Source organism: Panulirus ornatus, chromosome 46 (assembly GCF_036320965.1).
Source record: "Panulirus ornatus isolate Po-2019 chromosome 46, ASM3632096v1, whole genome shotgun sequence".
Taxonomy (NCBI): Eukaryota; Metazoa; Arthropoda; class Malacostraca; order Decapoda; family Palinuridae; genus Panulirus; species Panulirus ornatus.
Genome location: NC_092269.1, coordinates 13,661,757 through 13,678,006, shown reverse-complemented (window position 1 = coordinate 13,678,006; position 16,250 = coordinate 13,661,757). Strand labels below are relative to the sequence as shown.

At 40.9% G+C, this 16,250-nt stretch overlaps 1 protein-coding gene across 1 annotated transcript in view; it reads right to left on the bottom strand.

Annotated features, from left to right (window-relative positions):
• The window catches only part of LOC139763311 (probable glutamate receptor), a 152,854-nt gene that overhangs the window by 73,277 nt on the left and 63,327 nt on the right, over positions 1-16,250 (bottom strand). The window contains exons 3-7 of the mRNA XM_071689333.1: positions 13,689-13,848; positions 13,338-13,457; positions 12,723-12,946; positions 12,413-12,541; positions 1,668-1,823 (exon numbers count right to left, since the gene is read on the bottom strand). Of these exons, the coding sequence (XP_071545434.1) occupies positions 1,668-1,823; positions 12,413-12,541; positions 12,723-12,946; positions 13,338-13,457; positions 13,689-13,848 (789 nt within the window). The remainder of the gene's footprint in view (positions 1-1,667; positions 1,824-12,412; positions 12,542-12,722; positions 12,947-13,337; positions 13,458-13,688; positions 13,849-16,250) is intronic.

The window sequence follows — 16,250 nt, the reverse complement described above, 5'->3', positions numbered from 1 at the left end:
TTGAAAAATGTATGTGATAAATACTTAGAAAAGCAATTGGATTTGTATGTAGCATTTATGAATCTGGAGAAGGCATATGATAGAGTTGTTAGAGATGCCCTGTAGAAGGTATTAAGAATATATGGTGTGGGAGGCAAGTTTTTAGAAGCAGAGAAAAGTTTTCATCGAGGGACAAGTCAATTGGGAGGTAAGTTTGAATGTAGATAAAATGGAGGAATTGAAGTGTTTTGAATATCTGGGAGTGGATTTGGCAGCGGATGGAAGCATGTTAGATGCTGTGAAAAGTTTTTATCGACGATGTAAGGCATGTGTACGAGTAGGAAGAGAGGAAAGTGACTGGTTCTCAGTGAATGTTGGTTTGCGGCAGAGGTGCGTGATGTCTCCGTTGTTGTTTAATTTGTTTATGGATGGAGTTGTTAGGGAGGTGAATGCAAGGGTTTTGGAGAAAGGGGCAAGTATGCAGTCTGTTGTGGATGTGAGACCTTGGGAATTGAATCAGTTATTGTTCGCTGATGATACAACGGTGGTAGCTGATTCGGGTGAGAAACTGCAGAAGCTGGTGACTGAGTTTGGTAAAGTGTGTGAAAGAAGAAAGCTGAGAGTAAATGTGAATGGAGAAAAACTGGAAGAAGTGAAGTGTTTTCGATATCTGGGAGCGGATTTGGCAGCGGATGGAACCATAGAGGCGGAAGTGAATCATAGGATTGGGGAGAGGGCGAAAGTTCTGGGAGCGTTGAAAAATGTGTGGAAGTCGAAAGCGTTATCCTGGAAAGCAAAAATGGGTATGCTTGAAGGAATAGTGGTTCCAACACTGTTATATTGTTGCGAGGCGTGGGCTATAGATACAGTTGTGCGGAGGAGGGTGGATGTGCTGGAAATGAGATGTTTGAGGACAATGTGTGGTGTGAGGTGGTTTGATCGAGTAAGTAATGAAAGGGTAAGAGAGATGTGTGGTAATAAAAATAGTGTGGTAATAAAGATAATAATGATAATAATTATAATAATAATAATAATAATAATGATAATAATAATAATAATAATAATAATAATAATAATAATAATAATAATAATAATAATAATAATAATAATAATAATATAATAATAATAATAATAATGATAATAATAATGATAATTAAAATAATGATAATAAAGATCATGAAATCAACCATACAGTGTAACTAGCGTGTGCTGGAATTTATCAAAATCTCCATTTTAATCAACAGGCAAAATCTCTAAACCCATGCAGTAAATCATTGTGCAAGATTCAGAATATAATTCCATTTTGTTGCTAACTGATCTTTTGTTCTTAAGTATAGTAGCAATATATATATTCATCTTTAGATAGTTTCGCTTTTACTCTACTTTACCTCCTATTACTTCAATTCTTTCTGCTCTATCATTCCACCCACATGCTCCGATGTAGATCTTATATCAATTAATTGAGTAGTTAATTTTTTGTTGCCAGTTTTAGTCCTTCAGAGTATTTTCTGAGGATATTACAATTGGATTTTATCACGTTGATATCTTTATGTAACGACTCGTTATTGGTGGCAATGCATATGAAAATGATTCAAGGGACAGTGGCATGATTAATGTTTTGCTGGAAGCTTACATTTTGCTTAACAAACAGTCCGTCGTTTCAAGAAATAACTTGTATTAAAACTTACGTGAAGTTCATAGTGTTAGCCAGTATCTCCATCAAGTGTACCATTGGACCTTGGAATAATGGGCTGGAAGCTGCATCACCATCATCTTTCCTGACTAACGCAGTGTGTGGTAAGTACTCCTCGGCTGTCACAACCAAGGTGGGTCCGTATAACAATCTGTAGGTGGACAGGACATCGTACAAGGTAATTACTGACACATGAAGCAAAGATATTTTCACTAGCATCAGGAAAATTAAATTTTCAGTTTGTTAAAGAATCAACTACAGCACCTCAGTTGAGCCAGAGGTTATAATATCCCAGAAATTTCTTCCTGTAATGTATATCTTTAACGGACTTTAAAATCCCTCCAACAAAGTCCATCAGAGATACATTTTCATATATGTGCTGAGAGGGGCAACAGGTGGGATGTCTGATCACTGTCTTGAGAAGGCGAGGGTGAAAATTTGTACAGGTTCTCCGAAAATAAGAAAAGAGGTCGGAGAGAAATGAGCGGTGAGAGAAAGTGATCTTGGAAAGGAGTATTATGCGAGGAAGTACCAGGAGAGATTAAGTGTAGAATGGCAAAAGATGACAGCAAATGACATGAAGGGAGCGGATGAAGAATGGAATGCATTTAAGAAAGCAGTGAAGTCATGTGCAAAAGATAGATGTGGCATGAGAAAAGTGGGAGGTGAGTAGATTAGAAAGGGTAGTGAGGGGTGGGATGAAGAATTAGAATTATTAGTGACAGAGAAAAGAGAGGTTTTTGGACGATGCTTACAAGGGAGGCGTGCAAATGACTGAGAGATGTATAAATGAAAGTGGCAGGAAGTCAGGAGGCAGGTGCAAGGGGTGAAAAGGGGCAAATAAGAGTCGGGGAGAGAGAGAGTACCATTAAACTCAAGGGAGAATAAAATTATGTTTTGGAAAGAGATAAATATCGTGCGTAAGACAAGGGAACAAATAGGAACATCGATGAAGTAGGCACGGGGAGAGAGAGAGAGAGAGAGAGAGAGAGAGAGAGAGAGAGAGAGAGAGAGAGAGAGAGAGAGAGAGAGAGAGAGAGAGGAGTGTTAACAGATAGTGACGACGTGAAAAGGAGATGGAGTGATCGTCTTGAAGGTTTGTTGAATGTGTTTGATAATAGAGTGGCAGATGTTAGGTGTTTTGGTCGGGTTGGTGTACGAAGTGAGAGGGTCAGGCAGAATGGTTTGATCAAGATAGGTGAAACATTGCATAAGATGAAATCAGGCAAGGCAAAGGGTTTGGATGGTATTGCAGTTGACTTTATTGAGAAATTGGGTACACAACTTTCCATGGTTTACCCTGGACGTTTCACATGCCCTGGTTCAATCCATTGACAGCACGTCGACCCCGGTATACCTCATCCTTCCAATTCACTCCATTCCTTGCACGCCTTTCACCCTCCTGTATGTTCGGGCCCCGATCACTCAAAATCTTTTTCACTCCATCTTTTCACCTCTAATTTGGTCTCCCACTTCTCCTCGTTCCCTCCACCTCAGACACATATAACCTCTTGGACAATCTTTCTTCACTCATTCTCTCCATGTGAACGAACCATTTCAAAACACTCTCTTCTGCTCTTTCGACCACACTCTTTTTATTGCCACACATCCATCTTACCCTATTATTACTTACTCGAGCAAACCAACTCACACCATATATTGTTCTCAAACATCTCATTTCCAGAACATCCACCCTCCGCACAACTCTAAGCATAGCCCACGCCTCGCAACCATTCAACATTCCTGGAACCACTATTCCTTCAGACATACCCATTTTTGCTTTCCGAGATAATGTTCTCGACTTCCACACATTCTTCAAGGCTCCCAGAATTTTCGCCCCCTCCCCCACCCTATGATTCATTTCTGCTTCCATGGTTCCATCCGCTGCCAAATTCACTCCCAGATATCTAAAACAATTCACTTCCTCCAGTTTTTCTCCATTCAAAATTACCTCCCAATTGATTGACCCTCAATCCTACTTTACCTAATAACCTTGCTCTTATTCACATTTATTCTCAACTTTCTTCTTTCACACACCTTACTAAACTCAGTCACCAGCTTCTGCACTTTCTGCAGTTTCTCCCCAATCCCTGGGGATAGGAGAGAAAGAATACTTCTCATACATTCGTCACGTGTCGTAGAAGGGGAGTAAAGGGGACGGGAGCGTGGGGCTAGAAACCCTCCCCTCCTTGTATTTTAACTTTCTAAAAGGGGAAACAGAAGAACGAGTCACGCGGGGAGTGCTCATCCTCCTCGAGGGCTCAGGTTGGGGTGTCTAAATGTATGTGGATGTAACCGAGATGAGAAAAAAAGGAGAGATAGGTGATATGTATGAGGAAAGGAACCTGGATGTTTTGGCTCTGAGTGAAACGAAGCTCAAGGGTAAAGGGGAAGAGTGGTTTGCGAATGTCTTGGGAGTAAAGTCAGGGGTTAGTGAGAGGACAAGAGCAAGGGAAGGAGTTGCACTACTCCTGAAACAGGAGTGGTGGGAGGATGTGATAGAGTGTAAGAAAGTAAATTCTAGATTAATATGTGTAAAACTGAAAGTTGATGGAGACAGATGGGTGATTATTGGTGCATATGCACCTGGGCATGAGAAGAAAGATCATGAGAGGCAAGTGTTTTGGGAGCAGCTGAATGGGTGTGTTAGTGTTTTTGATGCAAGACACCGGGTTATAGTGATGGGTGATTTGAATGCAAAGGTGAGTAATGTGGCAGTTGAGGGAACAATTGGTATACATGGGTTGTTCAGTGTTGTAAATGGAAATGGTGAAGAGCTCGTAGATTTATGTGCTGAAAAAGTACTGGTGATTGGGAATACCTGGTTTAAAAAGAAAGATATACATACGTATACATATGTAAGTAGGAGAGATGGCCAGAGAGCGTTATTGGATTACGTGTTAATTGATAGGCACGCGAAAGAGAGAATTTTGGATGTTAATGTGCTGAGAGGTGCAACTGGAGGGATGTCTTATCAATATCTTGGGGAGTCGAAAGTGAAGATTTGTAGAGGTTTTCTGAAAAGAAGAGAGAATGTTGGGGTGAAGAGAGTGGTGAGAGTAAGTGAGCTTGGGAAGGAGACTTGTGTAAGGAAGTACCAGGAGAGACTGAGTACAGAATGAAAAAAGGTGAGAAAAAAGGAGGTAAAGGGAGTGAGGGAGGAATGGGATGTATTTAGGGAAGCAGTGATGGCTTGCGCAAAAGATGCTTGTGGCATGAGAAACGTGGGAGGTGGACAGATTAGAAAGGGTAGAGAGTGGTGGGATGAAAAGGTAAGATTATTAGTGAAAGAGATGAGAGAGGCATTTGGACGATATCTCCCGGGAAATAATGCAAACGAGTGGGAGATGTATAAAAGAAAGAGGCAGGAGGTCAAGAGAAAGGTGCAAGAGGTGAAAAAGAGGGCAAATGAGAGTTCGGATGAGAGAGTATCATTATATTTTTGGGAGAATAAAAAGATGTTTTGGAAGGAGGTAAATAAAGTGCGTAAGAAAAGGAACAAATTGGAACTTCAGTGAAGGGGGCTAATGGAGAGGTGATAACAAGTAGTGGTGATGTGAGGAGATGGAGTTAGTATTTTGAAGGTTTGTTGGATGTGTTTCATGATAGTGTGGCAGATATAGGGTGCTTTGGTCGAGGTGCTGTGCAAAGTGAGAGGGTTAGGGAGGATGATTTGGTAAACAGAGAAGAGGTAGTGAAAGCTCTGCGGAAGATGAAAGCCGGCAAGGCAGCAGGTTTGGATGGCATTGCAGTAGATTTTATTAAAAAAGGGCGTGACTGTATTGTTGACTGGTTGGTAAGGCTATTTATCGTATGTATGTCTCATGGTGAGGTGCCTGAGGATTGGCGGAATGCTTGCATAGTGCTATTTTACAAAGGCAAAGGGGACAAAGGTGAGTTCTTAAATTACAGATGTATAAGTTTGTTGAGTATTCCTGGGAATATATATTGGAGGGTATTGATTGAGAGGGTGAAGGCATGTACAGAGCATCAGATTGGGAAAGAGCATTGTGGTTTCAGAAGTGGTAGAGGATGTGTGGATCACGTGTTTGCATTGAAGAATGTATGTGAGAAATACTTAGAAAAGCAAATGGATTTGTATGTAGCATTTATGGATCTGGAGAAGGCATATGATAGAGTTGATAGAGATGCTCTGTAGAAGGTATTAAGAATATATGGTGTGGGAGGCAAGTTGTTAGAAGCAGTGAAAAGTTTTTATCGAGAATGTAAGGCATGTGTACGTGTAGGAAGAGAGGAAAGTGATTGGTTCTCAGTGAATGTAGGTTAGAGGCAGAGGTGTGTGATGGCTCCATGGTTGTTTAATTTGTTTATGGATGGGGTTGTTAGGGACGTGAATGCAAGAGTTTTAGAAAGAGGGGCAAGTATGAAGTCTGTTGTGGATGAGAGAGCTTGGGAAGTGAGTCAGTTGTTATTCGCTGATGATACAGCGCTGGTGGCTGATTCATGTGAGAAACTGCAGAAGCTGGTGTCTGAGTTTGGTAGAGTGTGTGAAAGAAGAAAGTTAAGAGTAAATGTGAATAGGAGCAAGGTTATTAGGCACGGTAGGGTTGAGGGTCAAGTCAATTGTGGGATAAGTTTGAATGGAGAAAAATTGGAAGGAAGTATAGTGTTTTGGATATCTGGGAGTGGATCTGGCAGCGGACGGAACCATGGAGGCGGAAGAGAATTATAGGATGGGGGAGGGGGCGAAAATTCTAGGGGCCTTGAAGAATGTTTGGAAGTCGAGAACATTATCTCGGAAAGCAAAACTGGATATGTTTGAAGGAATAGTGGTTCCAACAATATTGTATGGTTGCGAGGTGTGGGCTATGGATAGAGTTGTGCGCAGGAGGGTGATGTGCTGGAAATGAAAAGTTTGAGGACAATATGTGAAGTGAGGTGGTTTGATCGAGTAAGTAATATAAAGGTAAGAGAGATATGTGGAAATAAAAAGAGTGTGGTTGAGAGAGCAGAAGAGGGTGTTTTGAAATGATTTGGTCACATGGAGAGAATGAGTGAGGAAAGATTGACTAAGAGGATATATATGTCTGAGGTGGAGGGAACGAGGAGAAGTGGGAGACCAAATTGGAGGTAGACAGATGGAGTGAAAAAGATTTTGAGTGATCGGGGCCTAAACATGCAGGAGGGTGAAAGGCGTGCAAGGAATAGAGTAAATTGGAACGATGTGGTATACCGGGTCGATGTGCTGTCAATGGATTGAATCAGGGCATGTGAAGCGTCTGGGGTAAACCATGGAAAGTTGTTTGGGGCCTGGATGTGGAAAGGGAGCTGTGGTTTCGGTGCATTATTACATGACAGCTAGAGACTGAGTGTGAACGAATGGGACCTTTGTTGTCTTTTCTTAGCGCTACCTCGCACACATGAGGGGGGGGGCTGTTATTTTATGTGTGGTGAGGAGGCGATGGGAATAAATGAAAGCAGACAGTATGAATTATATACATGTGTGTGTATATATATATATATATATATATATATATATATATATATATATATATATATATATATATATATATATTATCCCTGGGGATAGGGGATTAAGAATACTTCCCACGTATTCCCTGCGTGTCGTAGAAGGCGACTAAAAGGGAAGGGAGCGGGGGGCTGGAAATCCTCCCCTCTCGTTTTTTTTTCTTTAATTTTCCAAAAGAGGGAACAGAGGGGGCCAGGTGAGGATGTTCCAAAAAAGGCCCAGTCCTCTGTTCTTAACGCTACCTCGCTAACGCGGGAAATGGCGAATAGTTTAAAAAGAAAAAAAAAAAAAAAAAAATATATATATATATATATATATATATATATATATATATATATATATATATATATATATATATATATATATATATGTATATATATATATATATATATATATATATATATATATATATATATATATATATATATATATATACAGACATACATGTCTATATATATGTGTACATTGAGATGTGTAGGTATGTATACTTGCGTGTGTGGACGTGTATGTATATATACATGTGTATGTGGGTGGATTGGGCCATTCTTTCGTCTGTTTCCTTGCGCTACCTCGCTAGCGCGGGAGACAGCGACAAAGCAAAAGAAAATACTAATACAACATATATATATATATATATATATATATATATATATATATATATATATATATATATGTTTACCAAATGGCGTCCTAGCTTCGTCTCTTCGATGTATATCGCTTGACTGTTATATTTCTCTCTTGTGTCTCGCCTGATGATGTGATTATTACACGAAAGTGCACTTGGGAACTTCTCGTGTTTCATTTTCCCCGTGGACTCATAGGAATATATATATATATATATATATATATATATATATATATATATATATATATATATATATATATATATATATATATATATATATATATATATGTATATAGCATTTATGGATCTGGAGAAGGCATATGATAGAGTTGATAGAGATGCTCTGTGGAAAGTATTAAGAATATATGATGTGGGAGGCAAGTTGTTAGAAGCAGTGAAAAGTTTTTATCGAGGATGTAAGGCATGTGTACGTGTAGGCTAAGAGGAAAGTGATTGGTTCTCAGTGAATGTAGGTTTGCGGCAGGGGTGTGTGATGTCTCCATGGTTGTTTGATTTGTTTATGGATGGGGTTGTTAGGGAGGTGAATGCAAGAGTTTTGGAAAGAGGGGCAAGTATGAAGTCTGTTGTGGATGAGAGAGCTTTGGAAGTGAGTCAGTTGTTGTTCGCTGATGATACAGCGCTGGTGGCTGATTCATGTGAGAAACTGCAGAAGCTGGTGACTGAGTTTGGTAAAGTGTGTTAAAGAAGAAAGTTAAGAGTAAATGTGAATAAGAGCAAGGTTATTAGGTACAGTAGGGTTGAGGGTCAAGTCAATTGGGAGGTAAGTTTGAATGGAGAAAAACTGGAGAAGTAAAGTGTTTTAGATATCTGGGAGTGGATCTGGCAGCGGATGGAACCATGGAAGCGGAAGTGGATCATAGGGTGGGGGAGGGGGCGAAAATCCTGGGAGCCTTGAAGAATGTGTGGAAGTCGAGAACATTATCTCGGAAAGCAAAAATAGGTATGTTTGAAGGAATAGTGGTTCCAACAATGTTGTATGGTTGCGAGGCGTGGGCTATGGATAGAGTTGTGCGCAGGAGGATGGATGTGCTGGAAATGAGATGTTTGAGGACACTGTGTCGTGTGAGGTGGTTTGATCGAGTAAATAACGTAAGGGTTATATATATATATATAAGGGTTATATATATATATATATATATATATATATATATATATATATATATATATATATATATATATATATATATATATATATATATATATATATGTATATATGTATATATATATATATATATATATATATATATATATATATATATATATATATATATATATATATATATATATATATATATATATATATATATATATATATATATTTATAGGGGAGAAAGAATACTTCCTACACGTTCCTCACGTGTCGTAGAAGGCGAGTAAAGGGATGTAAGTGGAGTGGGGGAGGAATGGGCTGTATTTCGGGAAGCAGTGATGGCTTCAGAAAAGATGCATGTGACATGAGAAGCGTGGGAGGTGGGCAGATTAGAAAGGAGAGTGAGTGGTGGGATGGAGAAGTAAGATTATTAGTGAAAGAGAAGAGAGAGGCATTTGCACGAGTTTTGCAGGGACATATTGGAAATGACTTGGAGATGTATAAAAGAAAGAGGCAGGAGGTCAAGAGAAAGGTGGAAGAGGTGAAAAAGAGAGCAAATGAGAGTTGGGGTGAGAGGGTTTCATTAAGTCTTAGGGAGAATAAGATGTTTTGGAAGGAGATAAATAAAGTGCGTAAGACAAGAGAACAAATGGGAACATCGGTGAAGGGGGCTAATTGTCAGGTGATAACAGGGAGAGTTGATGTGAGAAGATGGAGCGACTATTTTGAAGGTTTCTTGAATGTGTTAGATGATAGAGTGGCAGATATAGGGTGCTTTGGTCGAGGTGCTGTGCGAAGTGAGAGGGATAAGAAGAATGATTTGGTAAACAGAAAAGAGGTAATAAGAGCTTTGCGGGAGATGAAAGTTGGCAAGGCAGCGGGTTTGGATGGTATTGCAGCGAAATTTATTAAGAATGGGGGTGACTGTGTTGTTGACTGGTTGGTAAGGATATTCAATGTATGTATGACTCATGGTGGGGTGCCTGAGGATTGGCGGAATGCATGCATAGTGTCATTGTACAAAGGCAAAGGGGATAAAGGTGAGTGCTCAAATTACAGAGGTATAAGTTTGTTGAGTATTCCTAGTAAATTATATGGGAGGGTAATGATTGAGAGGGTGAAGGCATGTACAGAGCATCAGATTGGGGAAGAGCAGTGTGGTTTCAGAAGTGGTAGAGGATGTGTGGATCAGGTGTTTGCTTTGAAGAATGTATGTGAGAAATACTTAGAAAAACAAATGGATTTGTATGTAGCATTTATGGATCTGGAGAAGGCATATGATAGAGTTGATAGAGATGCTCTGTGGAAGGTATTAAGAATATATGGTGTGGGAGGCAAGTTGTTAGAAACAGTGAAAAGTTTTTATCGAGGATGTAAGGCATGTGTACGTGTAGGAAGAGAGGAAAGTGATTGGTTCTCAGTGAATATAGATTTGCGGCAGGGGTGTGTGATGTCTCCATGGTTGTTTAATTTGTTTATGGATGGGGTTGTTAGGGAGGTGAATGCAAGAGTTTTGGAAAGAGGGGCAAGTATGAAGTCTGTTGTGGATGAGAGAGCTTGGGAAGTGAGTCAGTTGTTGTTCGCTGATGATACAGCGCTGGTGGTTGATTCATGTGAGAAACTGCAGAAGCTGGTGTCTGAGTTTGGTAAAGTGTGTGAAAGAAGAAAGTTAATAGTAAATGTGAATAAGAGCAAGGTTATTAGGTACAGTAGGGTTGAGGGTCAGGTCAACTGGGAGGTAAGTTTGAATGGAGAAAAACTGGAGGAAGTAAAGTGTTTTAGATATATGGGAGTGGATCTGGCAGCGGATGGAATCATGGACGCGGAAGCGAATCATAGGATGGGGGAGGGGGCGAAAATCCTGGGAGCCTTGAAGAATGTGTGGAAGTCAAGAACATTATCTCCGAAAGCAAAAATGGGTATGTTTGAAGGAATAGTGGTCCCAACAATGTTGTATGGTTGCGAGGCGTGGGCTATGGATAGAGTTGTGCGCAGGAGGGTGGATGTGCTGGAAATGAGATGTTTGAGGACAGTATGTGGTGTGAGGTGGTTTGATCGAGTGAGTAATAATAGGGTAAGAGAGATATGTGGAAATAAAAAGAGCGTGGTTGAGAGAGCAGAAGAGGGTGTTTTGAAATGGTTTGGGCACATGGAGAGAATGAGTGAGGAAAGATTGATCAAGAGGACATATGTGTCGGAGGTGGAGGGAACGAGGAGAAGTGGGAGACCAAATTGGAGGTGGAAAGATGGAGTGAAAAAGATTTTGATTGATCGGGGCCTGAACATGCAGGAGGGTGAAAGGCGGGCAAGGAATAGAGTGAATTGGGTCAATATGGTATACCGGGGTCTACGTGCTGTCAATGGATTGAATCAGGGCATGTGAAGCGTCTGGGGTAAACCATGGAAAGTTCTGTGGGGCCTGGATGTGGAAAGGGAGCTGTGGTTTCGGGTATTATTACATGACAGCTAGAGACTGAGTGTGAACGAATGGGGCCTTTGTTGTCTTTTCCTAGCGCTACCTCGCACACATGAGGGGGGAGGGGGATGTTTTCCATGTGTGGCGAGGTGGCGATGGGAATGAATAAAGGCAGTGTAAATTGTGTGCATGTGTATGTATGTATGTGTCTGTGTGTATATATATATGTGTACATTGAGATGTATGGGTATGTATATTTGCGTGTGTGGACGTGTATGTATATACATGTGTATGGGGGTGGGTTGGGCCATTTCTTTCGTCTGTTTCCTTGCTCTACCTCGCAAACGCGGGAGACAGCGACAAAGCAAAACAGATAAATATATAAATATATATATCCGTTTAAAAGTATTGTAACACTTTCCTTCTATTCTAACATTTCATTTTGCGTAATTACTCTTCCAGAACATCCTTTTACTCTCTAGTCTGACGCTCTGATCATTGCTTCACCACGTCAACCATCTCTCTCTCTTCCACACACTGATGTTGGTGTGTAAGTTTGAGCGAGTATGTGATAGGAGACAGGTGATAGTGAATGTGAATTAAACCGATGTTATCAAGTATATCAGTGGGCACAAACAGGTTATTTGGAATATGAGTTTAAATGAGGATAACTTGGGGAGAAGTAAAGTGTTTTAGAAACATGTAAATCTAATGACATTTTTGTCTTACATTTCAAGCTTTTATGTTTTATCTTTTATACAAGGGCACGACGTACTCAGTTCAATTTTTGTCACCTTCGTTAAGAACAATAACATACAAAAAATAAAAAAAAGTTTATGAAATGATCAGTCGACTAAAACACCACATTGTACTGTACTAGTAAAATATGAAGGGAAACTTTTGAAATTTTCCTCACATTCGATCGTCATTCGAAGGTGGGCTTGAGATAAGTATGCACAGCTGCTGACACTTGTTGATGAGCTCATGTTATTCAGATTTTTCGTTAAATAAGAAGATAGTTATTCACGATGATCATATGAATCAAATCTCAAGGTATCTGGTTAAATCAGCATGTTACTATGACCGTCATTGCTCACGTGTTGTACTTATCAGGGAAGAGTTTGTGGTGGGCAGTGGGAGGCAGGCCTCTCTCAGGTGTCCAGGAGGCAGCCTGCAATGGCTGGTTGTCAGGAGGGCTGTATGGCAGGTGCACGTACGCATGAAACCTGCGAAAGAGTAAAGTGCTTAATGGCAAACTAACATCTATATCACTTTTGTTGTGTTTCATACATCATTTGAATTTTCAAGGCTCAGTACTATTGCTCAGGTATATACACTCACACATGGATCTCGGTAAATGCATTCAACGACTTTACTTCTAATACACATGATTCCGTCAGTAATTACTCAAGTGGTCCTTGGTTGTCGTCCACCACAAGTAACACAGTATTGGTCGTGGAGAAGGAGGTATGGAGGTGGTGCAGCTGCGGGAGGGAGAGACGAGTGACGACGAGCAGCTTGGTCGACCACACCAGGAGGAGGCTCTTGACGGATGACTCCATGAAGACGGCGAGGAAGACTGGGTCGTCGCTCACTACCACCACCGTCACACACCAGGACGACTGACGAAGCTGGTGACGTTATCATGTCGTTACCACTGACCTGCTTCCGTCTACGGTAATGTGAGAGTGAACTACCCTCATCAACAGTGAAGTGAAGGTGGCCTACTGGCCTTACCAGTAATGTGAGTGAACTACCCACTTCAACAGTAATGTAAGTGACCTACCCACCTCAACAGTAATGTGGGTGACCTACCCACCTCAACAGTAATGTGAGTGAACTACCCACTTCAACAGTAATGTAAGTGACCTACCCACCTCAACAGTAATGTGGGTGACCTACCCACCTCAACAGTAATGTGAGTGACCTACCCACCTCAACAGTAATGTAAGTGACCTACCCACCTCAGCGGTGATGTGAGGGTGGCCCACATCCCTCTACAACAATATGTGGGTAACGTACCCTTAGAGCGTTGGCCACAACACGGAAGAGCTGCTTCCCCAACACCTGAGCGTCCTGGCCCTTCACTGTCACCTCCTGAACCGATGATCCCCGAGGATGTCGCAGCAGCAGACCTGATTCCTGATGGAAGGTGAATGATATAGGGTCAGGTCACACTGAAACGAGGTCAAGACATGATATGTTTTATAAAGTCCTAATGACACTCAGTCATTAATCTGACCAAAAAAATGTTTTTGTAAAGCAATCTTGTTACATTACACAGGTTGTTACATGGCACAGGCAGAAACATCGCGACAATGTCCTGGATTCTCTCGCAGTAATATGATCCCAACACAAGAGAACACCACCTACCCTGATGGTGGTGACGGAAGTGTTGCCATCCGTGAACAGGACGAGGGAACACTGGGCTTGCAACACTGCTGACAACACAGCAACTGCTGCATCTCCGGCCACTGATAATGTGTCACTGGCAACTGTTGGTTGATGTGAGATGTGTTTTCCTTTAATAGATCTGGTGATGACATTTGCATTGTGTCTTAATTTCTTTTTAACTTAGTTTTCCCATTATGAATATAAACACACACACACACACACACACACACACACACACACACACACACACAAGAGAAGGCAGGTATCACTCAACACCGACAGTTGTCCCGGAAATTCAACATTACTTTCGATTTAGAAGACACTTATTTCGGCTGGTAGGGGGAGATGTTCGTACTATGGGAGGCCCTGAACTGCTTTTGGAGCAGTGAAAGTATGAGATAAAGTAAATCTGATGTAAAACATGTCAGCGTTACTGAAGGAACACAATGATTTGCCATTATGCTGGCTGATAAACCTAAACACGGTTCTTTTCTAACTAACTACAATTCACACACGGATCATAATAGGCCAGAGTACGGGGAAGCATAAAAGAATTCCATGGATTACTGAGACTTTATGAAAAGTTTATGATAAGAAGAATAGAAATAATACAGATTAATACTACTCGATAGCTCTTAGTCTCTCCCAAGGGAACTCTGGTGATGGCATAATATTACATATTTGAATAATATTGAAGAATTAGGCTGATAACTACCATACTAAACATTTGGGGGCCCCGTGAGGTTAACATTACTGCAGGAACCAGGCAAACAAGGTCCCCACAGTCAGAACAAGTAGCACAGGCCTAACCAGAGTCAGCGTGGGTCGGTAGAGCGCAAGGCAGTGTGTGTTGCTGCTACATGTAAGGGAAACCTAGACAACATAGGAGCAGACTGGAGCACTGATAAGGTAAATGAGACAACTCAGGAAGACTTTGACTTTGTCTCTGAGGGATGATGATGTCAAGCGCAGCACGGGCCACCAGACTGATAACTTGCACCGTATAGATGATATTGGACTGAACAAACTTGCACGAATGTATCACTTACAAGACATGGTAAAGAAACTAAAGGATATTGATACGCACTACGAAAATTGCAAAAATGTATCAAAGGAATCTAGGAGGCAAAGTAAACAAGCTGGAAGCTTTTGCTGGAGACAATGAGAAATGCCAGAAAGACATATAGGTAGTCAAGTTAAGCAGAACTATGGTGGAACAGGAAAATCATAATACTAGAAGATACGTTCAGCGTGTGTTCTCAAACAGAAAACAATACACGAAAAGCAAGACAGGGTTTCATAATGGAAAATGACTGATCAGCAGAAGACGAAGAAAAGAACTCAAGTATAAGAAATCTTAGGATGGACAAGAATGAACTATTGCGCAGGGCCACTGACGAGTCAGTAGATGCAGACACAGACAGACCCATTAGGGTAGCAAATGGTAGATTAGTTGAAAGAGTTAGAATGGGAAATATCGTATGGGATATCTGTGCAGTGATGAAAATACAAATTCTATAAAAGGTTAAAAGATAAAGAGGAAAACCTTGAGAGACTGCAAGAGATAACAGAGAGATGGTTCACTATGGTGGGAAGGGATTTTCACAGGGAGGTAAACAGGAGCAAGTTAGTAATGGTATTTGGGCTGAAGGAAGACCACCTCTCAAACAAGACGAAGACGTATCCAGAGAAAAGCAGAACGTCCAGGAAGTACTTCAGGTGATGAGTTGAACTGAAACAAGCGAAGAAATTAAAGAAGTCAAGAGAAGAGGAAAATACAGACAAGATGCTAGGGTATAGGCCACTTAGGGTAATATATGATATGAAAATGTGTATCCGTGAAGGACTTGAACAGGCATACGACCTTGCCGGAAATAAGGAATTTAAAAGAGTGTTTCTCATGAATGACAGCTTGAAGGAGAGCTGGCGAGAAGCAAATGAAAAAAAAAAAAAGAAAAAAAGAGGAATCAAATCATGTCAGAAGGAGGATCAACACTCCACCTCTGGTCCACGGAGGCCGCAACTAGCTGGTAATATAAGTGCCTTAGGCTGAAGGTTCCGTCATGAAGGCGTGGCGGTAGATCTAAAGAAGCTAGAATTTTAACGACCGTTTACAAGAATGCAACTTAGACATGTTGCCAGTGGTGATGAAACTCATAAACGAATTCAACTTCGACCTAACTCTAACCTAGTCTGTCTAAGGGGGTGTACAATGGTACTATAAGACCGAGGAAAAAGCAATGGGGATTAGCCCTCGTGATCAGGCTTTCCATTGAATTTGAAGAAATGTCAGTAGTCGATGCCTTCAGACAACACATAATGGGAAACATTACTGTGCATGAGAAATGGATTATAGTTCTTCAGTTTATAATCCTCCAAAGGACTGCATTTATAGATTTTTTTTTTTTTTTTTTTTTTATACTTTGTCGCTGTCTCCCGCGTTTGCGAGGTAGCGCAAGGAAACAGACGAAAGAAATAGCCCAACCCCCCCCCCATACACATGTACATACACACGTCCACACACGCAAATATACATACCTA